We start from the raw sequence: 26682 nt of genomic DNA, 5'->3' as shown, positions 1-26682 counted from the left end.
AATAAATAATAATAATAAAATAAAATAAAATAAACGTTTTTCACACTTCCGCATTTTGTGGCCGGAAATACGTAATTGTGAATCGTGACTTCCGTGGTGGTGCACAGCGACTGTGATAATACTGCAGGCTTAAAATAAAACCCACTGTATCATACCGGGATGCTCTTCCTGCGTTTTAAACTTTATTCAAGCAGCCTTACCTTTCATTTAATTTGTTTCCGTGACACAGAACAAAACAGAAGTAGGTTTGAGCGATTCGGCGGTAGTAGAGTTGAAGGACCACATTTTATTATCAGGAAAGGGCAGCACGCAAGTCTACGGTAGCATTTCACCTCCGAGGCTGGGACGAAGGCTCACCTTGCAGCAAGGCAATGACCCGAAGCATACAGCTAAAGCAGCAATGGAATGGTAAAAAGAAAAAAAGAAGGCATCAATGTGGTAGAGTGGCCCAGTCAAAGTCCTGATCTAAATCCAATAGAAAATTTGTGGAGAGATCTTAAGATTGCGGTTCACAAACACTCTCCATCTAACCTAGCTGAGCTGGAGGTGTTTTGCAAGGAGGAGTAGGCAAACATTTCAGCCGCCTGATGTGCAAAACTGATAGAGACATACCCCAAAAGACTTGAAGCTGTAATTGCAGCAAAAGGGGGTCCGACAAACTATTAATTCAGGGGGGACGAATACTTTTGCACACCCTACTTTTCAGTTTTTTTGGTTGTAAAACAAAATTGAAACAATATATACACTTTGTTTTATTTCACAATTGTGTGCTACTTTGTGTTTAACATAAAATTTCAATGAAATATATTTGTTTGTGGTCATACCGTGCCAAAATGTTGAAAAACTCAAAGGGGATGAATACTTTTTCAGTCGCTGTACCTGGAAGTTGACTCATCTTATGGGCTGGAAGAGAACCCTCTTGCAAGGTGGAAAGGTTTAGAGATCAACAGAGAGACCCATCTAGCACCTTCCAGCTCATATAAGAGTCAACTTCCAGGTATGTGTCTGGAAGAGGGCTCATGAGCACTACCCAGAGGTCCCATCCCCTCTCGACATGGATTTCACATGAATCCAGACTGGCAAGTTAGAACCACTATGGTTTGAGGGTGACGTCATCCCCAAAGCCCTTCTCAATGTCTTGGCAGAAGAGAAAACAGATGAGGATGGTTTAGCAGCTGATGAAATCTATACAAATATGGATGATGATCAGGAAGAGGAAGAAGAGAATGATTAAAATCCTGTTATATTTTATTGTAGTTCAATTTTATAGTTAGGCTGCACGCTACTGTTTCTCCATTTGGCTACACATAATTTTAATCTATTGTTAAGAAATGTTCACAAGTTTATTTCTTGTCAGGATCTTGCTCTTTAGTAAATCTCCTATTTGGTTCCTGGATTTTGTGTGATCATGTTTTATGTTGCACCTTGATACCCTAGTCCACCTGGGGGGATAACATTATTCACTTTTTATGCAATTCACTTTAGATAGTAGAGTACTACATAACCCATGTCTCAAATATTGTTTAAGATTTTATTTAGATGCAGAAAAATATCTTAATCCCATTTAGAATGGTGATTCAGGAATTTTCAGGTTTTTTTTCCCCCGATTTAGGGTACAGTGGAGTACTTTGGTCATAGCGCCTCTAATACTCCAGATGGAAAGCTCATCTTGAACTTAAATTGAAGGTTATAAATGTGGAACGTTTTTAATATACATTCGAGGCAGTGAGATGTAGAAAAAATGTTTGAAATGGATCACTTTTGATGGTAATTTGTCAGGCGGAGAGACATTTTTTGGACTTTCAGGGTATGCTGAGGGTGTTATTTGAGAACTGAAATACAGGAAGACCATTATTATTTTCCTGTTAGTTCCCCTGTAAATGTGTCAGGATATGTAGTTGCTGTACCCTGATATGTGCAATTACACAATTTCGCCAAAAGCTTTTCCCAAAAGGGGTATTTTTTGGCCCTAGTGACCAAACAGCCCCGAGTTGGGGGTGGTCCCTCTAAACTTGTGATTGCCCAAGGTATGAAATACGCATGGCAATTGAAAGTAAGCTTGTCTTTCGTACCGACTCAGTAGGCATGACTTTAAATTTAAGGCGAGTCCGCCTTGACGAGATAGCGTACATGTTGCGACCACGCAGCGACATAAACGTGCACATTTATGCTATTAACATAAGCTTGTAAATGTCTATCAGCAATCAGGATAAAATATCCAATTTACAGCAGGCTTAAGATTTCCTCGCTCTGGCGATTGACCAATATTGGAGCCGTTCAGCGCAAAAATATTGCTAGCATTTGAGTTGCCAGTCACGGCAAAATAACCACTGCCCAAACAAATGACGTGAGGCAACTTGAGCAATATACTTGAGGCTAGGTAGCAGTAACACATACCTGGGTTCTCCCGTTTTCAGCAGGTGGTGAAATCGAGTCTTCCTCACTGTATACATGGGTGCCATATCATTAGCGAGGTGCAACGTGTCTGCTTTGGTGATCGCTCTTATTGTGCCCCTTTCTTGTCATACGTTCTTTCTTGTGTTAATGACTCCTCCACGGTAACATAGTGAAGCGATTTTTAGCGGGAGTTTGTTGGGTGTTGTTGAGTTCCGCCCGTATGGGGTGTGTGAGGACACGACTGGCAGAGTGCTGTGGCAAACTAGTGTGAAAACTGGGTGGGTGCGGGAGGGGAATTGTGGGGGGAGCGGGGGCTGTGGGCCGGTGGGGTGCCTGGGGGGCCTGCCGTGCCCCGTTCTGCTGCGTTGGGCTTGGGGCGCGGGCCGTGTTGTGGTGGGGAGCGCTCCTGGCTTCTGGGTTTGCTCTCCGGCCGGTGGCCCCTGCGGGGCCCGCGGGTTGTGCTTTGGCGCTGCCACGGCCTGGGGGGCACTGGGGGGTTGTGCTTGCTCTGTCCTGGCCGGGGTCGATGGCTCTCCTCTTTGGTGGAGGTTTTCATGCATGCCAGATCCACCACACCAGAATCTACCGAAATTCAAACACAATCTGCTTCTTCCTCTGGTCGTTGAATCGGTGAAGGCTGATGTCTGTGGATCTCACTCCGCTTCATCTATCCTTCCTTCCTTTCCTTAGTCTTTCCTTTGGTCTCTTGAGGTCTCTCTAATTTGTTGGAATTTAGATGTTTCTGGGTTTGGTGAAAGATCCTGGTTGGTAACCCGGTGGGTAGTCGGTCCTGGATTTCACTTTTCTTTATTTTCTTTGATCCTTCATCGGGTCTCCTGACAACTTCACGACTCTAGCCGGATTCTGAAGTATTCGGTTTAGGTGAACGGTATGGGATTTTTAATTTTAGGTGAATTAATGAACATACACTCACACGCACACGCACGCACATACAAAAGAAAAGAAAAAGAGAAAAAAAAAGAGAGCAATGATGATGACATGTCGAATCGGTAAGATTACCCAATAAACAATACTGAGCTCTCAGGAAAAAACACACCAAAAAACAACAACACTCAAATTAATTAAAAAAAAACAATTTATCGGCAAGCCCTAAAGCGTGGGTCCAGCTTCTTGGACACACCTGCCAGGTGCATATCTCGAGTAGATAGCCGGACCTCCTGTCCCGGACAACATTCGGGGGCCGTGAGTCTCGTTTGGCGATCTCTTGGTTTCGAGTGGCTGTGAGCAAAAGCGCGTCTCGGGTCTCTCTCCACACACTATGAGCCCTGCGGAGGTGGTGCTGGACTGAGAGGATGGCCACCTTTCACTCTTGTGTAGGGAACACAGGACGCTAGAGTCTAAATGGTGCCATGAAGGGACCACGGCCTGTGGCAGAGGAGACGCGTATGTTGTGAGCATATTCAACCCATGGCAAGTGCATAGACCATGAGGTATGGTGGCGTTGGCAAACGCAGTGAAAGGGTGCCTCCAGGTCTTGATTGGCCCGCTCGGTCTGTCTGTTGGTTTAAGGGTGGTAGCCAGAGGAAAGGCTACCGGTGAATAACATTGCAGTGCAGAACTTCTTCCAGATCATCAAAACAAACTGTCTTGTGACGATGTCTTGTGAGATGCCATGGATTCGGAAGACATGACTTTTTAACAGATTGGCTGTCCCCAAGGCAGACACAGTTTCAGCAGGGAGACGAAATGGGCCATCTTAGAAAACTGGTCCACAATGTTCAGGACCACCGTGTTTTACCGTAAGGCAGGTAGACGGTGAGTCCGCTATGTGGGACCAAGGGTGAGTCGGAATAGGCAGGGGTCACAACAAACACGCTGTTGGCCGATAATTGGCTTTATGCTTGCGCATACGGTGCAGGCGCTGACAAATTCGGCCACCTCGTTGCGCATCCCAGGCCTCTAAAATTTCAGGGCGAGGAGGGCTTGGGAACGTCCCACCCCGGGATGGCAGGCGATCCGGGAGGTGTGTCCCCATTGCAGGATCTCGGTGCGCAGATGGGCCGGGACAAACAGCCTCCCTTCTGGACACCCGACTGGGCCTCCTGGACTCTCCTTTCCACTTCCCATCTCAGGACACCCACCACTCGGTCACCAGGGATGATGGGCTCATCCATCCTTCTCTTACAGATCATGGAGAGAAAACAACGCGTCAGATTTGGTGTTGGAGGATCCGTTTCTTTAGGTTAATGTGAAGTCGTAGCGTGCAAGTATCAGTGCCCAGCAAGCCTGCTGTGAATTGAGTCTTTTCGCTGTGTGGATGTAGCCCGGATTCTTGTGATCGGTGTAGACATTGAATGGTTCCCTGGCGCCCTCCAGCCAGTGTCTCCACTCCTGCAAGGCCAAAACAATGGCCAGCAACTCTTGGTTACCAACATTATAGTTCATATTCTGTCAAGTTTTGAAGTTGATCCCAGAAACGCAGATAGCAAATCAAGTTTCACAGAAATTTATTTAAGTAACACAACAGACAAAGGTCAACAAAAAAAGCTTGCACACTGCAAGGAGAAAACGATAAACAAAAAGTTCACATACAAATCGCGGAAGTAATGGAAACAAAAAGAGCTTGCACATACTGTAAAAGGGTCAAGAAACAGAAATTCAAGTGTGTGAGTCCCCATGGCGCTACCTAGCAGTCAGGCTGCTGCTGCAAAACAAAACAATGCCTGAGAACACAGCCTGCCAACCCAGAGCATGACACCCAGAAGTCGAATCTCTGGTGTTGTTGGCTTCTTCATGCCGTGATGTCCACCTCTCACTGAAGTGATTCACAGCCGACCGTGGTTGGGATGAAACCAAGACCTCCAAATCTGAGACCACGGTCCTCAGATGGAAAAGGGTGGCGTGCCCAATCCAGGTTGGAAATGAGCACCACGTGGAGGAGTTCAAGTAATTTGGGGTCTTGTTCACAAGTGAGGGCAAGATAGAGCTGGAAATCAACGTTCTGCGTGCCTACCGTCACCTATGGTCACGAGCTGTGGAGTCGAAACGCTTTGCCTCACGATGAGAGGAATAGCTGAGGTGGCTCGCAGTTGCCTCCTGGACACCTCCCTGGAGAGGTGCTCCGGGCATGTCCCTTCGGCAAGTGGTCCTGGGGACGAGCCAGGACGCGCTGGAGAGACTATGTCTCTCGACTGGCCTGGGAACGCCTAGGGCTTACATAGGGTTCCCGCCGTGAGAAGCAAGTCTAAGTGGCTGGGGAGAGGGAAGTCTGGGCTTCTCTCACAATGCTGCTGCCCCCGCGACTCTACTAGTATATATATTTTCCAAATCTTAAATAAGACTAGGACCGTGGGTGAAAGTGGGCTGGAACGGTACGGTACTACGTACCAGTAAAAGATTTAGGACAGTAATGATCCGGTATGGTGCTTTGGTCCAGAAAATATGACAGCAACTGTGAAAACCCCATGTGAAATAAGGCTGCCACACACGCATCTCCAAGAAGAAAACAATCTACTAACATCAGATTTACATGCACAAGTGTTAACATGTCTAATAAAGTGCTTCTTAATTGTTCCAGTGTGCTTGTGTTGCATAATCCGTTTCCACCGATATTTATTATTTATTTATTCCACGGAATTCTGTCCACCGTCTTAGTCTGAGTATATCTGCCCCAGACAGGCTTAATCTACCAGGATTAGCTCTAGTCTTTTTCAAAACAGGAAATTTAATTTAAGACTAGGACTAGTCTATGACTCTTGTAATCCATTTCAGTAAATCATGGATTAGAATGTGAATTAATCTAGAATTTGGTTTAATCTCTGTATGGGAAACTGGCCCATGGTTTTGACAAAAAACTTAATATCTGCATCACTTATTAAATTTGTATCTTTATTTTTTATTTTTTACAGCCATAGGTGTCAATAAATCAACTATGATCTGAAAATAAACAGACTATAAATGTCACCATTTACTGTACTGAATGTACAATTTAAAATAAACATGTAGACCATAGGGGGTCTTCCCTTCTTGCTCTTTATCACTTGTTCCTCTCCTCCTTATCAGCTACCTGTACTTCCCTTCCTTTTCTGTGATGTTCTTTTCCACTCGTTCACTCCCCCTCTTCATCCTCCACCTGCGACCGATGTGCTCACACACTCCACTGTAAATTTCTCGTTCTTGACTGGAGTGGTGTTGCATTTCCCAATAGTTTTATGACTATGTCTTCAGATGGGCAGAAATAATATTTTCACATAATAGACAGGATGTACAGATTTATATGTTCACAGTATTTATTAATTTAAATTGTTAATGGTGTTTAGTTTTTGGTGATATCTAGTGGTGAAAAAAAAGAGCAGTAATGGATTTAACAGAACGTGAATCATGTTTAATTATATGACAATAAGAAATTATGCATTTTCTGATATCAGAATGAGCTCTAAATATCCAAATAGAAGTAGGTCTCTTTACCTACGCCACAATTTAAAATAATATTCAGTTTCACATAGTGCTGTAGTACAAAAATCAACACCCTTCATTTAATATATAGTTGCACAATAACACGTAGACCATAGTCTGTCTATAGCGTATGAGTCAGAAGTGTAGTGGATACGTTTAATGATTGATAATATATTTTCACATTTATAGGCCAAAAGTGATGTTGTCAACACTGTCAGCTTTTTACGTCAACTCCGTCAGTCCTAAAGTTTGGCAGAGTTAACAAAACGGAATGCATTTTTCACATGTTCACTCTAGCTCAGTGATTAGTTGCTATCTGTCCCAATAACTTCACTAAAAAGCCTAAATTCAATTTGGTTTAAAAAATAAGAAGAATTAAAAGGATGACAGAGTTGACATGTTCCATCTGTGACCGTAGTAATATCAACATTGTTAACTATAATATTTTAAAAATATGAAACTGGCAGGGGCAATACTGGTAGTGCTGCATTCAGCACAGTCAAGAGGATGTATGATATGTATTGAACAGTTTTAATCCATGATCTGGATCAAACACTAATTTCTCTTTTCAGATCTGGCCTTTTGGAAAAGAAATTAACTGTAAGTGCTTAAAGACACTGTCAGTGTCAGAGAACCGCAGCATCAGCCTTCAACCCCGTTTGCAGTTTGATGGACGCCACATTGTCTGCAGCTCTGACATCGGAGTATATCAGTGGGATTTTGCCAGTTTTGAGATTCTCAGGTAAAATTATTAACAAATCTTGTCTAATCCAGTGTTTCCCAACCTATACTAAGGCTGGTACCCATTTTTGGTTAAAAAATAATAATCTGACAGCACACCACAAAGCAAAAATGTCACAAAAAGTATGAATACTACAATAATGAAGTAATAATTGTAATCTTGTGATTACAGTGACTAATTGTATCTTGTGACATCTAACAGAAGAGTGTTTAATTGTTCTGCCTGTCATTAAATGTTACTGGCGTAGATTGATGAATAAATACAGATTTCTAATTAATAAGTAATAACTGCTGGACAAATTCTGAGAAGTTTGATGTTTTCTGCAACGCACCTGATATTTCACACTAGTTTGCCACAGCACCCTGGTTGAGAATCACTGGAACTTTCAACTTTACATGATATTGAAGCCTCTTGTCACTGTTCTAAACTGTTTGTGAAATTCAAATATATATATTATATATATAAATATAATATATTGCGAATAAATATAAATGCAAAGGAAAGGTCCAAAGTCAAGCATGATGTGGTCCAGGATTTTGGATTTGTTTGAATTTATTGAAAACAATATAAGTAGAAAGGATCTATTCCATGGTGAAATTGTATCCATAATGATCACCTGTGCTAACTGTACAGCATTTTAAATATTATAACATTAACAGTCTTATAGCTCGTATCCCAGTACTTAATGGAAGTCAGTTTACAAAACACAGGATAAAGTGTAGATTCCTTTGTGCTAGCACCTACTTGAAAGTGTGTGGTATGTTGTGTTTGGTGATGAGTGGTAGAATGGTGGATGGATGAGTTACATAAATTTGGGACGCTTCATCAGTAGTGTCCCCTGGGTCATTGGGCGCTTCGGCTTTAACACTATATGCCCTCTCCAGGGGTGGCCAGCCACAGGGCGATCAGCCCCCTGGACTTGCGTCAATTCCAATTAATCATGAGAGGTGCTTGATGTTGGGCAGCAATGGGACTATGCATGGCAGGTGCGTCCTATTCACTGAGTCAAGCCTAAAATGACCGCATTCCTCCACTTGCTACTTGGGGACCCAGAAGGGGTCTTTCATCCTCATAAACAGCCATTGGCTGCATGTTTCAGCTGCCTCCAAGGTCTACAATTAATTTGGTGGTAGATTTCGCCAAAAAGACTCTGCATCCCACCTCCACTCGGCCAGCTACCTGTACTTCCCTTTGTAGCGATAATTGATGTTGTCTTCTTGGACGAATTAATAATTTGAATGGCGCTTGAGATGGTTGTAATTCCTTCAATCTCCTATAGGGGCACCACGTTCTGTTTACTTTCACTTTTGGAGAAGCACAACAAATAAAATTCAAATCCTCATTTATTTATTCATAATCTGAAGTCGCCACATTCAATATTTGTGGTTCTTTGTATTCATAAAATAATTACTAATCCACAAGCACGATTGAGACGGAATAAAGTTGAGAAAACATGCATTTATTCACTACGGTTACACATACAGAATCAACACTGTCTGTCTAACTATCCTACGGTTTAAATAAAAGGAATAAAAATTAAGCTAATAAAAATAAGAAAGGAACAATTTAATGACGTAGAAAGGAAAGGTTTGACTTGATATTTGAAATGGAAGTTGCACCAGCGATATGTCAAATTGGCTATCAGGCGTGCAATTTACTGGAGTGAGTTGAATCGAGCTAGCGGAGGAAAAGTCGATTGAAGAAAAAAAGTTGCTCCCCAAAAAACAAGGAAAACAAAAAACAAAAACATATTCCACACTTAGATGAGGTGCGACACAGCTCCGGTAAAGGGGTGTGGGCGTATACATATGACATTCTTCTTCATAGACATACCAACTTGATGTCAGCAGGGGTGAAGATGATGCTTTCCGACAACATACTTTGATGCCATAAACTCGTGCTTCTGGCTTGCTCAAAACAAACATTCACATCCTGGTGAGGTGGCTTGTGGTTGACTTCAAAAGAGTGTAATCTCTTTTTGAATTGTCTCTGGTTTAGGAAAAGGGGAAAAACAGAGGGAGATCATCCAAAGGTTGACTGCACGCACATTTCCAAGCGGGAAATGTTAAGGGAAAAAAATTAGGGTGACTGGTCTATAATTGTTACACCTTCAAACCTCAGTGTTCCAGCCACTATCTTGTGCTTCAGCTGAAAGCTTGGCATAGCGTAGGTGTTTTCGCTCGTAAGCCTTATCCACTGAGTCCTCCCAGGGTACTGCGAGTTCGATGATGAACACCTTTTTTTGTGAAGGGGACCTGAGCTCCAGGTGCGGTCTTAGGGTGGTTACAGCGATCTCTGGAGGAAACACAAGATCAGCCAGCATCCTCCAGTTCTGGGCCAAGCATACATGGTATGGAGCCCCTCCTGACTACCTTAGCCCCTTTGCGAACAAAGTTAGCCTGCTGGTGGTTGGCTGCTGGAAGTGGTAGGGAATTGGCGGCAGTTGGTTTGTTCTCCTGAGTGCATGCAAGGGTCTTTAGTACTTGATTGTGACGCCATGTATAACATCCTTGGGTGAGACTGGTTTTATACCAGAATATGCCTGGGGGTGGCTGGCATAGAACGAAGGGCACACTTCCCCGAACCACTGGTGAAGATTAACTGGTGTTGGAAGTATGTCATATGTAGCTCTGATGACGAAGCTCAACTGCCTCGCTTCCATGGCCTATATGTCCTTCCATCTGATCTTCCTCTTTTCCACACTGTCCCATCTTGTCCACTGAACCTGTTTGCCCAGAGAGACTGCCTTGGCCCATTTTGCAGGCTCCGCCTGGCAGCGTATTTTGTCCATCACCATCTTCCTCCGTTCTGGTGCTGTGGCCTTACTCCAAGCTAGGTGGGTAAATGTTAATCCAAAGCCTCCTCTTCCTTGCTGAACATAGACCACTATGTCAGCATTTCTGAGGGCTGCTGTTGCTTCTTCCACTGCTTTGGCTGGTCTCCTCCAGTTACGCCCTGTTGCCAAGGTTGGATGCATTGTTGCTCACTATTAATTCTCTGGATTTAATTAGTGTCATCTGGCGTCTTGTTTTTGCACACTTGAACTCCTCTGTGAAACTGGTGAGGGGCAGTTTGAGGATGCCGTCTCCGTAGAGGTGGTAAGGTACTGTGGAACACCGAGGCATTTTTTGATGCAACCTGTAGCTGCTCTTTCCAACTTCTCAAAAAAAGCACGACTATGTGTTACACTTAAGAGCTATTTTCTGGAGTTGCTGACTAAAATACGCCTCACATCTAAAGATTAAGTGGTTTGGGGTCACTCCAACTGACAAGACGGCATCCATTCGGCTCTTGGCTCTCACAGGGTTTGAGAGTGCCACGGACACCTCTTTCTGAAGCAACCTAGTTCGTTGCTAACGGCTAACCGAGTGCGTTGTGTCAAAGCAGGGAACAGGTGGTAGTGCAACAGTCTAAATGGCTCCTAACCGTCTGCCCCTTAAACAGTTCTCTAGTGCTCTAGTGTAGTACAGTGCATTTCTATTGGGTAATTTTGACGTGGACGTTTCTGCTGCGCCGTGACTGGAATTCCCTTCAGTAGAGGCTTTCCAAATAATGAGTGGTCGTTAATCGAGTGATATTAACGCGATCATTTTGACACCCTTAGTTCTGAACCATATTGACAGATGACTTCTTTTCCACTGTCCCTTGTAGTTGTTCGAGGGACAGGGCCAAGTCTGTATTGATTGACAAGTCTGTATCGTTTCCCACAGCTTCTTTTGCACGACACTGGGACAGTGGTACTGATGTACTGCAATCTGTGGTTTGCGTCCAGTTGCTGTACTTCATTCGACTGATTTGACTCCTTTCGTAAAAAGTAGCCAATGCGAGGCCTCTGTCTCTCTTCTCTCCAACTCTTCTTTCCATGGTGAACTCTCAAACGTGATGTGATATAATGCTCCCCCAACCACAGCGGCTTATCTGCAGTTTGTGCACCGCCATCGTGGCTGTACCTGTGGCAACTGCAGTGGCACTCTCTTGTATTGTGGTTTTTACTCATGGTCGTTTCCGGTCCAGGGTCTCTTACCTTGATGTTAGCTGATGAGTCATCTTCCGCCCCCGCTCTCGCAGCCTCTAGGGGTGTTCTTCGCTGTCCTCTTTTTCTAGCTATAGCTGGTGCTTCCATCATGCAAAAAGCATAGAAAGTTATGAGCATAGGAAGCTAGCCCATACCCGTCCGTCCTTTTCCCTCCTGTGAGCTGTCTTTCTACGCTGCCACAAGAACTTTCCCCTGTTGTCAGCTGATTTCTCTCAGTGGTCTCTGGACTTAGTGTCCAGTTACTCAATTTACGAAACAAGTCAAGGTACCTCTGGCTAGCACAAGTAGCTGCGTGGCCTTCCAAATAAATGCCTTTCCAAACCATTACTGGCCCACCACCAAAATGGTCAGACTGGATGATGCTGCAGGCAGCATAATGTTCTTCACAGCATCTCCAGACTTGTCACATCGGTCACATGTGCTCTGTGTGAACCTGCTCTCATCCGTGAATAGCACTGGCCAATTTACCAGAGTTGCTTGCTGCATCGATGTCGGCTAATCAGTTGACAGAGACGACCCCAAACAACCGGCGCTGCAGAACCACCTCCAAGATGATTCTAATAGGCGATTCCATTGTAACCACTCAGCCCCGAAAGACTCACATGGAAACGCGAACATCCAGGGCCAACCAAGGTCGACTCAGCGTGGAACCGGTCTAGTAGAAAAGCGACAATAGTTTCTGACCATTTGAGCAGAAACATGCACATTGGTGGCCTGTTGAAGCTAATTTTGCAACGTTCTGATAGTGTTCCTCATTGCACAACGAAGGGGATAGCGGTCGTGCTGCTGGGTTGTTAATCCTCCTACGGCCTACATCTCCTGATGTACTGGCCTCTCTCCTGGTGTCTCCTCCATGCTCTGAACACTGTTTACAGTACGCATTTAATATTTATAAATGACTAAGTTATCTCACTTCAAAGGAAATGCCAGATTTTGGCAAAATTACAAGTGCTATTCAGAAAAATGCCATTGTGAAAAACTGGGCATGCATAAAAAAATTATATTGTTATGACTTATGGACTTGAGATGAAGATCAGCACCTCCAAATCCGAGACCATGGTCCTCAGTCGGAAAAGGGTGGAGTGCCCTCTCCGGGTCGGGGAGGAGGTCCTGCCCCAAGTAGAGGAGTTCAAGTATCTTGGGGTCTTGTTCACGAGTGAGGGTAGGTTAGAGCGGGAGATCGACAGGCGGATCGGTGCAGCGTCTGCAGTGATGCGGACGCTGTATCGGTCCGTTGTGGTGAAGAAGGAGCTGAGCCGAAAGGCAAAGCTCTCGATTTACCGGTCGATCTACGTTCCTACCCTCACCTATGGTCATGAGCTGTGGGTCGTGACCGAAAGAACAAGATCCCGGATACAAGCGGCCGAAATGAGTTTCCTCCGCAGGGTAGCCGGGCTCTCCCTTAGAGATAGGGTGAGAAGCTCGGTCATCCGAGAGGGACTCAGCGTCGAGTCGCTGCTCCTCCACGTTGAGAGGAACCAGTTGAGGTGGCTCGGGCATCTGGTTCGGATGCCTCCTGGACGCCTCCCTGGGGAGGTGTTCCGGGCATGTCCTACCGGCAGGAGGCCCCAGGGACGACCCAGGACACGCTGGAGAGACTATGTCTCTCGGCTGTCCTGGGAACGCCTTGGGGTCCCGTCGGATGAGCTGGCTGAAGTGGCTGGGGAGAGGGATGTCTGGGCTTCCCTGCTAAAGCTGCTGCCCCCGCGACCCGACCCCGGATAAGGGGAAGAAGACGGACGGACAGACGGACTTATGGACTTATTCAAGCCTCTAAATATGTCATATGAAATATTCAAATTAGACCTTTATTTTTTCCTTTATACAGCATAGTTAATTTTGCTGTTAGCATAATACTGCTATTATTGTCCATAGAGGGCATTAAAAAAAAAAACATTTTTTTAAAACTATATATGAATAGATAGGTCTGATGCCAGTGAACATTTTGAGCGGTTGAAAGTGAAAAAAATATTCATAAATGACTAAGTTATCACACTTCAAAGGAAATGCCAGATTTTGGCAAAAATTACAAGAATTTAATTAAACTATAATAACGCCCAGGGGTTAAAAAAATAAAATAAAAACTATATATGTATAGATAGGTCTGATGCCACTGAACATTTTGAGCGGTTGAAAGTGAAAAAAATATTCATAAATGACTAAGTTATCTGACTTCAAAGGAAATGCCTGATTTTGGCAAAATTACAAGAGTTTTGAAAAATGCCATTGTGTAAAAACTGGGCATGCATAAAAAAATTATATTGTTATGACTTATGACCCTGTTTGAGCCTCTAACTATGTCATATGAAATATTCAAATTAGTCTTTTATTTTATATATATATACAGCATAGTTAGTCTTGCTATTAGCATAATACTGCTATTATTGTCCATAGGGGGCATTGAAAAAATTAAATAAAATAAAAACTATATATGTATGGATAGGTCTGATGCCACTGAATATTTTGAGCGGTTGAAAGTGAAAAAATATTCATAAATGACTAAGTTATCTCACTTCAAAAGAAATGCCTGATTTTGGCAAAAGTTACAAGAATTTAATCAAACTATAATAACGCCCAGGGGTTAGAAAAATAAAATAAAATAAAAACTATATATGTATAGATAGGTCTGATGCCACTGAACATTTTGAGTCGTTGAGAGTGAAAAAATATTCATAAATGACTAAGTTATCTCACTTCAAAGGAAATGCCTGATTTTGGCAAAATTACAAGAGGTTTGTGCTATTCAGAAAAATGACATTGTGAAAAACTGGGCATGCATAAAAAAATTATATTGTTATGACTTATGGACTTATTCAAGCCTCTAAATATGTCATATGAAATATTCAAATTAGACCTTTATTTTACATATATACAGCATAGTTAATTTTGCTGTTAGCATAATACTGCTATTATTGTCCATAGAGGGCATTAAAAAAAAACATTTTTATTTTAAACTATATATGTATAGGTCTGATGCCAGTGAACATTTTGAGCGGTTGAAAGTGAAAAAAATATTCGTTCGACAATTCGTTTGTGCAAATGAATAGAGATCTGAGAATTACAGGCTTTGCAACAGCTTATAAAGCACTTTTCATAGTACAACCTTTTTCCTATTGCACGTTTGATTTTTATTCCTAACCTAAAATGTTGGGCATGCCACTTACATCATGCGCATTAAATTTGCTAAAATTGAATGGTATCTGTTTTCGGCAACTAGAGGGCAGTGTTAGCTAATTTTTGGCCTTAATGATATCTGTTTTCAGACAGCTGAGCTTCTTGACATTCCACACCGATTAATGGCATCATGATGAATTCCCCCCCCCCCCCCCCCCATAGGCCCAGGATGGGTGAGAACATGTTTTTTATTGGTATCATTGGTAAGGATTTACTCACGCAAAAAAAAAAGTGATGTTGTGTTATCTAAAATTAGTTATTACAGGAGTGGGGTAGAAAGGCCCTAAATAGATATAGCTGTTTTGTAAGTTCAGCGCGGAGAGCACGAAGGTCTTCAACAGATGGTCATAAAACATCACATTGTCAGTATTGGCCATATAAACGAAGCATTCATAGTCATTACATAGACACCTGACTAACCTGCAGCTTTCAGAGGAATTATGTTTAACCCTCTTGGTGGTCTACATTTTCACTGACTTTGAAGAAAATGTGTTCGTATACATAGCGTCCAGTCAGCACCTTTGGTTGCTAAGATTACAATGTCTTTTGATAAAAAGTAAAATATTACAAAATTATCAATACTTTGTAATTAATACAAGGTGAACACCGGCATTTATTTTCCACATACCTATTTAAAGCATAATTAACATAGTCATACAGTTGTTCAGCAGAAGGGGTGACTTAGACATTAAGCAAATGTAAGTAACTAGTTTGAGACAGCATTCAAATCAGATCTCACAGTGTCCCCTTTCAACACACATCATGAACAAAAAAATGATAAACACACACTGAGACGTGTATCATCATAGATGTCCACGGCATAATTACTAATAATTATAATTATATAATTCATAATTCTGGGTTAGGGGTTTGGCGGTTCGGTGGGCCTCAGATCTGGAGCATGCTGGATGGCAACCCTTCTATGTTGGGAATGCAATCTGACTAGTCCAGCTCGCTAAACTTGGTATAACTCTGGTGGCAGCCGGCACTCGGCTACACAAGATTTGGAATTTGAATGTGCAGTCGTGCCCCTGCGGCCCCAAGCACGGGAAGTATGATCCATGGGGCATCCTTAGCCTATGCAGGCGCCAGGAATAGCGGCAAGGTGTCACATAAGGCTGATCCTCATCAGGTCCTGAGCGAGAGGTTGGTGGATGATCAATCGGCCCATGTTGATCCTGTCAAGCCGGGCGGCGGTTGAGGGACATGTAGGATGAAGGTCAGCTGAGTGGAGACATCAGGTAGCTGAGTCTGGTGGGAGCTTGAGGAAACCACATCCTGGTTCTGATGGCGTCGGTTGGTAGGCCTGATGCCTGTGGCCTTGGCTTTGGAGGTCGTTGCCTTTCAGGATGGTGCGGATCGGCTGCCGAGTCAGGTGACGACGGCTCTGGAGGCGTCCACCGCTCAGTAAGACGGGCTGGCTGCAGTATTGTAGGAGGTCGAGAGACCCCGGTTAGGTTCAGTGGTGGCTGTCCCAGAGGCATTAAAGGACCCACGGGTGGGATTGAGTTGTAACTTCCTTTCACAGCCGGATCGTCAGTCGGTTGTGGCCACCAGTTCCCGAGGGTCTCCCCCATCTCCTGTTGCTCGGAAGAGGGAGATATAAATGAGAGGTGTATCTGCCACTGCCATTTCCCCTTTCTCTGCCACGTCATGCATCGTCAGTCGATATTTCGTAAATGACAATGTGTCTGTCGCTTTTGGTATCCACATTTAGCTTATTCCACGTGGATAACAGAGTATCTCTATTTAATTTAATCGTTATTACTTCCATTGGGGGCCCTCGTAATCAGTCTTGTTTAGGTCCTGGCCAATAACATCGTAGATGTAGTGAACGGGGAAAAGGTTTGTTAAAATGGTTACTCCCCCCTTTAAAGTTCCCCCCTTTTTTACACAGAGTAGATGAGATCATGAAAGAGGAGGATTAATGTCCCTTTTTTTTCCTTTAAAAAATCATCACCTCAAAGTTTGGGTTTTGGCCACTGTTTGGTGTTCCAACAGCACAATGTCTCAAACATACATCAAAAGTGGTAATGGAATGGCTAAATCAAGTTAGAATTAGAACAGCCTTCCCAAAGTTCTGACTTATCAAACCCCATTGAGAACATGTGGACAATGCTAAAGAACGCCCCTGTCAGCAAGCCAACAAATTTAACTGGACTGCACCAATTCTGTCAAGAGGAGTGGTCAAAGATTCAACCAGAAGCTGACCAGAATCTTGTGTATGACTACTGAAGGATTATAATAAATTTTGTAATCTTTTGCGTGTTCAAATAAATCAAAGATGAGATTCCTGTGAAAAGGGTCCTTGCAAGGAGAATTTATTACAGAGATCTCTGGTCACACAATTGCATATCACCCAAGCAGTGTCATCCAAGAATGTATGTTCCTCCCCCCAGGAGACACAGCCCTTTTATTACAATCAGAGTTTGTACAGAAAAATGCCTCTCTCCTCCCATCAAATACAAAAATCAGATTTCATTCTCACAATATGCTAGGTTGATCTTTCACATTTAGACAAAACAGATTTCATTCTCACAAGGTTGAACTTGAATTTTCACAAACAGGACTAACAGGGAATTTAGACAACACAAGATAACAGATAGGTTAAGGTCGAGTTATATGAGTTTGACATTATTACACCTGTGTAGATGTGCATCTACACAGCTATAACTAAATTCAAAATGGTTAAAATATAAAATAAAGAATTAAAAATGTTAACAATGTTAACATTCCTCCAATTGGGCTTGAAAAAGCCCAAAAACTAAACATTTAAACATTTTTACAAAAAGATTCCAGCAGGATCTGCATCGGATGTCGCAGCAGGCAGGAATGGAGAAGCAACAGACTCAACCATCATATAAGAAGACTTATTTTGTACATCCTGTTTTTCAATAGCTGTAGTAATAATTCTTTGGCGTAACACGAAACCACTCACTTACACCATCAGTCAGTACACTTACAGCCTCTACTCCGGTCTCCATCGTGTATTTAGTTATTTTTGTTTGTTCTAACTTACTCATTGTCTTATTTACACAAACTAAAATAGGAAAATAGGGGTCAGTTCCAGAGAACCATGCCCATAGCAATAACCCAAAACAAGAGGTGTTCGTGTTTGGGGCAACAGTCACATCAATTGAGTTATAAGTCCAGGATATGATCCAGGGAATGTGTGGAGATTCGATATCTCGCTTAACATGAAGTGTTGTAGTTACGTTCAAAGTTGTGGCGAGGGGATCCCAGACATAGCAGATTGGCATGGCAGTCAATATGAGAAAGAGTGTCATGATATAACCGCAATTGAAGACGTGTTGTCGCTTTGACGCCATCTCGTGGTGAAGTTCTTTGTTGAATGAGAAAGGCGTTTGTCAGTTCTGTTTTGTTTTTGTGTATTGTGTGTTTTTTTTTTGTTTTTTTTGGTGAAAAAGGGCATTGTCAGCTTCTTTCAGAACCCTGGTCAACTGCCAGACATCCAAGGATTGGTCACCGGGATTATCTTCCAAAAGTGTGACTCATTTGTGGAATGATGAATGGGAAAAAGTGCATGTGACTCAATCTTCATTGAGTGAGTTCCTCCGCGGGCAGCTCGTCAGGTGGACACTGGAAACAGGCATGGTTTTCCAGTTGAATCGTCAGGTGGCTCCTGCTGGTGGGAGCGCTTGAGCAGGAGGCGGACCCGGCGGGTCTGATAGGCAAGATGTGGAACGATGTGTTCCCAGTGAACTGGACCAGATTGACCTCTCCGTCACCCCATCTGGGTGCAGGATATTTTCATTTAGTCACTTCTAAACATACATATTCACAATTCCTTCTTTTTGAAAGAGCATCTGGTAGTTTTTGTTAGTTTGGAGTTAGTAAATGTTAGTAAAGTTCTGTAGGTCCGTCCTGGGGAAAAAATTCTGTTTGTTGTGACATTCAATCAGAATCCAGCCTTTGGCTGAGTTTAATGACCTAAGCACATTCATTAATGCAACAATGAAAATCTTATAGCCAATTCAAATCTGATGAGGCCAATTTTGTCTACAGCTTATAAATAGGTTCTATTGTCTGATCAAATTTTCCTAGGAAACCCATATGATGGTATATAATGATTAATCAAATGTTTTACCATGATATTTACTGTTATAGATATGGTATGAATGTGCTTCCAGCCATAAATAAATGCAACTATCACCAGCAAGTAAAATTTTAAAATAACAAATAATAATAAATAATATATATATATATATATATATATATATATATATATATATATATATATATATAATAAATAACCAGGCCGCAATGCCGTATCTGATGATACTTTCGACCGGGCTGCATTGGAAAGTATCATCAGATACGGCATTGCGGCCTGGTACGGCAACCTGACTGTGCAGTCAAGGTCACAGATTGCCGGTCTGGTGCGGACTGCCATGAAGATCATGGGGGTCAGGAATCATCCTTCCCTACAGATGCTTTATGAGCAGTCCGTCACCAGACTGGCACAAAAAATTGTTACTGACCCGACTCACATTCTGCATCATGAGTTCCAGCTACTGCCTTCCGGCAGGAGATTCTGAGCCCCCAGAACCAGGCTGAACCGCTACAAGAACTCATTCCTGCCGACATCCATCAAATTGCTTAATAACCGACATTAACTAAGTGGTGCAATATATATATATAGGAGTGTGTGTGTATTATTTATTTTAATTATCTCTCTCTATTCTGTTGTTTTTCTTACTGTAAACTACTGCTGCACTTCTTATTTAATTTTGATTTTATCTCTTTCTATTCTGTTGTTTTTTCCTTACTGTAAACTGCAGCTGGACGGAGTCCAGGAAAAAGTTCCCCACGGGGAAAATAAAAGTATATCGTATCGTATCGTATTGTAACATCTGACCCCAGAGCTGTCACGTCCGGACCGTGAGCACCCTGGGGAGAGATCCTTCAATTGTTTCGGAAATAGAACATATTCACCTTATTTTCGCCGTCTTTGCCAAAACTTACTCTCCTCCATGGTCAAAGTCCGATCACCTTCAATTGTCCTCCTGTGAATTCATTCATTCTCACAGACTATATTATTATCACATTGAGACTAACTTATAGTTCTATATTTATTTAATTCAACATGAACTGTTTGTGTGCATATCTTCCTTCGTGACGATACACACAGACAGACTAGTAATTCCCCCATCTGATAAAAGATCAACTCAGATCATTTTCAGACCAGTATGTAAAAACTGCAGCAGCGAACAAATTGCTAGAATCTCATCCCCGTGGGATCCAATGATCACAGTGCTGTGAGCTTCATCAAAAATTAAAAAGTTAACCAGCAAATTTGCCGTAAGTGTACCACATCTGAGTCCAAATTCAGAAGCCAAAGTTATAAAAGAGAAATGGGCAAAAAATTAGAAGTCCAAATTCAACAAGCATCAAATAACGGAAAACATATTACTTAAGATTGAAATAAATTTTATCTTACCCTTATTCACATAAGCCGTTTTAACATTTCCGAAACCATACGAAATTTACCAGTATTTTCTTTTCTACTATAAAAATAGAAATATTTTAGCTAGGCCCATTAATTTTACAAAGAACCCCCGTTTTCAGCAAACCATCAGTTATTACTAAGATATCTAGTCGCCCTTCATTTGTCATTAATATTGCGGCACCCAAATGGAGTGGGGTATTCATTTTTAAAAGTTACTAGAGCCACTTTTGACAGGCCCACATCAGTTGGGTCAATACACCACAGTGCAGCAGTTTAGTTTAGTTCTTTAGTTTTAACATGTCACCATCAAGCTTGCTGTTCAGATGTCTTCCTTTGTTGATGTCGGTCCAAAAGCTGATTGTTCTAAAACAGACATGGAAGCAAACAAATCAGATTAAATCAAATAGGCATCAAGAGTTTTAGAATATAATATAGAGTGTTGCCAATTAGTTGCTTTTGTGCAGGCCAGGACAAATGGACCCAAATGTTGCTCCGTGTGCTGCGAACAGACCACCTACACGCAACTCTCAGGCGTTGTCAGCAACTGTACGAAATGCTTTACTGTATATGTCATCACCTACACCTGTCAAAAATAGAGTGCAGTGTACACAGTCAGATTACCGCATCATATGATCTGAGATCACAAACTCAAGGAGACATTCTGGGTGGAGGCGGAGTCACCATCGCAGTGATAAGTAAAGTCTGTGCGAAGCACTGCGTGTGTATTGGAGATGTCAGATTGAGAGTAGTTTGTTTTCCTTTAAATCCAACCAGCGAAATGCCATCAGTGGTGAGGGAAATTCCAGGTGGCAATGTCATAAGGAAGTTACCGTAATGTAAATCATTGGTTCCTGGAGACCTCCTTTGCATGTTAGTTCAGGGTCCAGTCATTGCGGAAACTGTCCACCAGGTGGCGCCAGAAACTGCTGCTGTCCAGCAGGCGGTGGCAGGAACTGCTGATTAGGGAGAGGCAGATATTGTTGTTGTTGTGATGACAGCGTACGTGAGCCACGTCCCCTCTGCTGGTAGTAGCCACGCCCATTTTGTTGGTAGTAGCCGCGCCCTCTTTGTTGTCGGCGGCCTCTGCTCCAGATGCCACGTGAGTGCTGTCGGCAGTCATTTGCCCAGTGGCCGGCTCGACCACATTTGAAGCAATGATTTCGATCAACAAAAGGAAGTGACTGAAACATACACAATCTCCCACAACATTAGGTGATGAAATATCAGTGGAGGGCGGAACAACAAGGTGCTCTTCTTTTTTGTCATGTGCCTCTGGCCGCGAGCGCTGTCGGCAGGTATTGGCCCAGTGTCCAGAACGGCCACAGTTGAAACAGTGATCTCGATCAATGAACGACACTGATTGAAACATAATAAAATCTGCCCCAACATTAGATGATGACATATCAGTAGAAAGCCGGAAGAAAAAAATCCTCTTTTTGTTTTTTAATTATTTAAAAAATAATAATAATAAAAAATAAAAAAATAAAAGAAAATAGAAATTCTGAAAGTTTGCAATTAAATAATTATGGGACTGCTTCGTAAGCAGGCACATATTGTTATTCTACCTAGGACAGTGGTTTATTATGGGACTGCTTCGCTGCTGCTCCGCGCTTCGCAAGCAGGCACATATTGTTATTCTACCTAGGACAGTGGTTTATTATTATGGGACTGCTTTGCGAAGCAAGCAGGCACATATTGTTATTCTACCTAGGACAGTGGTTTATTTTTCTTGTTGTTATTATTATATATTATTCCACGATTTTTCCGCTAAAATGCGGCCCGTACCGTACATCGCACCGGCACAAATGAGGTATCAAACGATGCGGCTCGATCTGACTCGCTGCGCTATTATTTTTCTAAGAATTCCCAGTTACCTTGGCGACGCTATTCCCAAAAAACTCCCAAATTAACTCCCCATTGGGAATGAATGGGAAAAAAATCACACTTCAAGCACCTTTTTCCAAGACACGCTGCGCGCGCATACGTTATCCGACCGATACGAATTTTAGCTCATTTTGTAGGAATTTGTCCCATCTTTAGCTCAGTGTCGAAATCTTTTTTAAGGAATGAAAGCCCCCCCCCCCTGTTCGGGTTCAAAGACAGTAGCTGAATTAGCTTTCTCACACACTCTGTTGGCTAATTAGCCATCCAGTGCCGGGAACCAAATAATGTATTAGAAAAAATTTCACTTCAACTCGTCACCACTGCCACAATCTTTTGTCACTAGACGTCAAATTCTCACATTTTGTAGTCACGAGTGTCTTCTTTCAGACAAACTAACTTTTATTTGGCTAAGGTGTCATTTAGTACCTTTATTTTCCCTTTAAGCGAAGAGAAATTGGACTCTCTCGCCAATCTCTTCCATGTTAATTTGGGTGTTTTTTTCCTCTTCATTTCGGATAAATCATACATTTTCAACCTGCTCTCATTTGGTCATTTTTCATCCGATTAAAAAAATTACAACATGCTCGTGTTCCCCAAACCCTTGCCGTTCTAACAAGCCATTTCTTGAATCTGTATCTTGAAGAGTTAAGTCGTGAGAGGCTTTTGTTCCAGGGGTGCGTCTGTCATACAATCTCAATGGAATGCAACCAATCTTGATGATAGTTGGATCTAGTCTTCTCTCTTTTCCCTGATTGGTTCGTTTTCTGCTTGTCTGTGCTGTGGCCAATGAGAGACGCTTTAATGACACCAATTAGAAGTTTCTCGAGAACCTACTCCTCCCATTTCATCTCGTCTGAGGTAAGTTGCAAGGCAATTGTTTGTAGTCTGGTGAATAATGCTAAATAAGTGTGATTTTGCAAGTTTTCCCCATCCTAAACTACATCACGTTAATACTGGCGATGTATTGAAACGTATTTGATGTGTTTGAACGTTATGTTGCTGTTTTAACAAGATTGGAAAAGTTAAGTGCTAGAGATGGTAGCCTACATGCTAGCTGCACCTGCTAGCGCTAGCAAAGAGCTAGCAGATGTTACATTAAAGTTTTAATGTGCAGTAAAAAAAAACTAAGAAAAGTTTGAGTAGGCTCTAAATCTCAATTGTGTACATCTCTCGTTGCTACAATATACAGTAAGGCTTTTGTCTCGTCTGTCGTCGACGTGGGGGGGGGGGGGGGTTGAGTGGCGTGTCGACGGTGTAGCGAAGCGGCGCCAATGAGGGATTTCGGAGAACATGCTCGTGTTCCCCAAACCCTTGCCGTTCTAACGAGCCCTTTCTTGAATCTGTATCTTCAACCGTTAAGTCGTGAGAGGCTTTTGTACAAGGGGTGCTTCTCTCATGCGATCTCAATGCAATGTGGGTGCGTGACGTCACTTCAACTCGTCACCATGGCAACGATCTTTTGTCACTAGACGTCAAATTCTCACATTTTGTAGTCACGAGTGTCTTCTTTCAGACAAACTAACTTTTATTTGGCTAAGGTGTCATTTAGTACCTTTATTTTCACCTTAAGCAAGAGAAGTCGGACTAATTCGCCTGTCTTGTACATGTTAATTTCAGGCGCCTTCCTCTCTCCATTTCTGATAAATCATAAGTTTTCAACCTGCTCTCATTTGGTCATTTTTTATCCGATTAAGAAAATGAGAACATGCTCGTGTTCCCCAAACCCTTGCCGTTCTAACGAGCCATTTCTTGAATCTGTATCTTCAACCGTTAAGTCGTGAGAGGCTTTTGTACAAGGGGTGCTTCTCTCATGCGATCTCAATGCAATGTGGGGCGCGTGACGGCTCCAAGTCAAAAATGTATGTGCTCTTAAAGTGACAGTGACATATTTTTAGATTATGGTTAACTTCCACATTTCTTGACCGATTCCAGTCATTTAAATTTTAAACTGTTCAGCTCATTTACATTTTTTTAAATACATGTTCAGGGACAGTGAGATACTTTTAGTTGATGTTGATTATGGTTAACTTCCACATTTCTTGAGCGATTCCAGTGGTTTAAATTTTAAACTGTTCAGCTCATTACCAAAGAGTCAGCAGTCCCATTCAAAATTTCCGCGGGAATTTTTCTAGTTGGTGTTATTATTATATTGTCGTCCACGATTTTTCCGCTAAAATGCGGCCCGTACCGTAGATCGCACCGGCACAAATGAGGTATCAAACGATGCGGCTCGATCTGACTCGCTGCGCTATTATTTTTCTAAGAATTCCCAGTTACCATGGCGACGCTATTCCCAAAAAACTCCCAAATTAACTCCCCATTGGGAATGAATGGGAAAAGGGAAGAGAAAATCACACATCAAGCACCTTTTTCCAAGACACGCTGCGCGCGCATACGTTATCTGACCGATACGAATTTTAGCTCATTTTAGGAATTTTTCCCATCTTTAGCTCAGTGTCGAAATCTTTTTTAAGGAATGAAAGCTCCCCCCCCCCCCTGTGCGGGTTCAAAGACAGTGACTGAATTAGCTTTCTCACACACTCTGTTGGCTAATTAGCCATCCAGTGCCGGGAACCAAATAATGTATTTGAAAAAATTTCACTTCAACTCGTCACCATGGCCACAATCTTTTCTCACTAGACGTCAAATTCTCACATTTTGTAGTCACGAGTGTCTTCTTTCAGACAAACTAACTTTCATTTGGCTAAGGTGTCATTTAGTACCTTTATTTTCCCTTTAAGATCGGACAAGTCGGACCAGCTCGCCTATCTCTGCCATGTTAATTTCAGGCGCCTTCCTCTCTCCATTTCTGATAAATCATAAGTTTTCAACCTGCTCTCATTTGGTCATTTTTGATCCGATTAAAAAAATGAGAACATGCTCGTGTTCCCCAAACCCTTGTCGTTCTAACGAGCCATTTCTTGAATCTGTATCTTGAAGAGTTAAGTCGTGGGAGGCTCTTCTTTGAGGTGTGCGTCTCTCATTCAATCTCAATGCAATGTGGGTGCGTGACGTCACTTCAACTCGTCACCATGGCCACAATCTTTGCTCACTAGACATCAAATTCTCACATTTTGTAGTCACGAGTGTCTTCTTTCAGACAAACTAACTTTTATTTGGCTAAGGTGTCATTTAGTACCTTTATTTTCACCTTAAGCAAGAGAAGTCGGACTAATTCGCCTGTCTTTTAAAGTTAATTTCAGGCGCCTTCCTCTCTCCATTTCTGATAAATCATAAGTTTTCAACCTGCTCTCATTTGGTCATTTTTTATCCGATTAAGAAAATGAGAACATGCTCGTGTTCCCCAAACCCTTGCCGTTCTAACGAGTCATTTCTTGAATCTGTATCTTCAACCGTTAAGTCGTGAGAGGCTTTTGTTGAAGGGGTGCTTCTCTCATGCAATCTCAATGGAATGTGGGGCGCGTGACGGCTCCAAGTCAAAAATGGATGTGCGCTCTTAAAGTGACAGTGACATATTTTTAGATTATGGTTAACTTCCACATTTCTTGAGTGATTCCAGTCATTTAAATTTTAAATTTTAAACACTCTGCCCACTCAGGGGGGGCGGCCATTTTGGCCAATTAATTAGGTACACCAAGGTGGGCGGAGGCCATCTTGGCCAATTAATTAGGTACACCCAGGATTCTCGCCACTACGCTCGCCCAGGGCGGTGGCCATCTTGGCCAATTAATTAGGTACACCCAGGATTCTTGCCACTACGCTCGCTCAGGGCGGGGCCATCTTGGCCAATTTATTAGGTACACCCAGGATTCCCGCCACTCCGCTCGCCCAGGGCGGCGGCCATTTTAGCCAATTAATTAGGTGTGCACCTAATTAATCCCCACTCTGCCCACCCAGGGCGGCGGCCATCTTGGCCAATTAATTAGGTACGGCAAGGACTCTCTCCCCCTTGCCCACCCGGGTCGGCGGCCATCTTGGCCAATTTATTAGGTACGCCCAGGATTCTCGCCACTCCGCTCGCCCAGGGCGGCGGCCATTTTAGCCAATTAATTAGGTACACCCTGGATTACCGCCTTTCTGTCCACTCAGGGCGGCGGCCATCTTGGCCAATTAATTAGGTACGGCAAGGACTCTCTCCCCCTCGCCCACCCGGGTCGGCGGCCATCTTAGCCAATTGACTACTACTAAAATTACTACAAGTACTACTAATCCTACTACTTCTGTTTGTACTTGCTTACTACTTACTACTATACTACTACTACTATGTCTACAAGTACTACATACATGCGTGTTTCCACCTTGCAAGAGACAGCAATTCCACATTTCTTGAGCGATTCCAGTGGTTTAAATTTTAAACTGTTCAGCTCATTACCAAAGAGTCAGCAGTCCCATTCAAAATTTCCGCGGGAATTTTTCTAGTTATGGGACTGCTTGCGGAGCAAGCAGGCACATATTGTTATTCTACCTAGGACAGTGGTTTATTTTTGTTGTTAATATTATTATTATATATTATTCCAGCGATTTTTCCGCTAAAATGCAGCCCGTACCGTACATCGCACCGGCACAAATGAGGTATCAAACGATGCGGCTCGATCTGACTCG

At 42.7% G+C, this 26682-nt stretch overlaps 1 protein-coding gene across 5 annotated transcripts in view; it reads left to right on the top strand.

Annotated features, from left to right (window-relative positions):
- The window catches only part of fbxw2 (F-box and WD repeat domain containing 2), a 132756-nt gene that overhangs the window by 93008 nt on the left and 13066 nt on the right, over positions 1-26682 (top strand). For 4 of the 5 annotated variants that reach the window (XM_077585990.1, XM_077585988.1, XM_077585991.1 and 1 more), the window contains one exon: positions 7386-7555. In XM_077585990.1, coding sequence (XP_077442116.1) covers positions 7386-7555 — 170 coding nt within the window. Of the gene's footprint in view, positions 1-7385; positions 7556-14854; positions 14939-26682 lie in introns of all 5 variants that reach the window. The other variant, XR_013296660.1, reaches the window with a different exon arrangement.

The sequence above is a fragment of the Vanacampus margaritifer genome, chromosome 14, assembly GCF_051991255.1.
Source record: "Vanacampus margaritifer isolate UIUO_Vmar chromosome 14, RoL_Vmar_1.0, whole genome shotgun sequence".
In the NCBI taxonomy this organism is placed as follows: Eukaryota; Metazoa; Chordata; class Actinopteri; order Syngnathiformes; family Syngnathidae; genus Vanacampus; species Vanacampus margaritifer.
The sequence above is the reverse complement of the archived record's forward strand: the minus strand, read 5'-3'. Positions and strand labels throughout refer to the sequence as shown.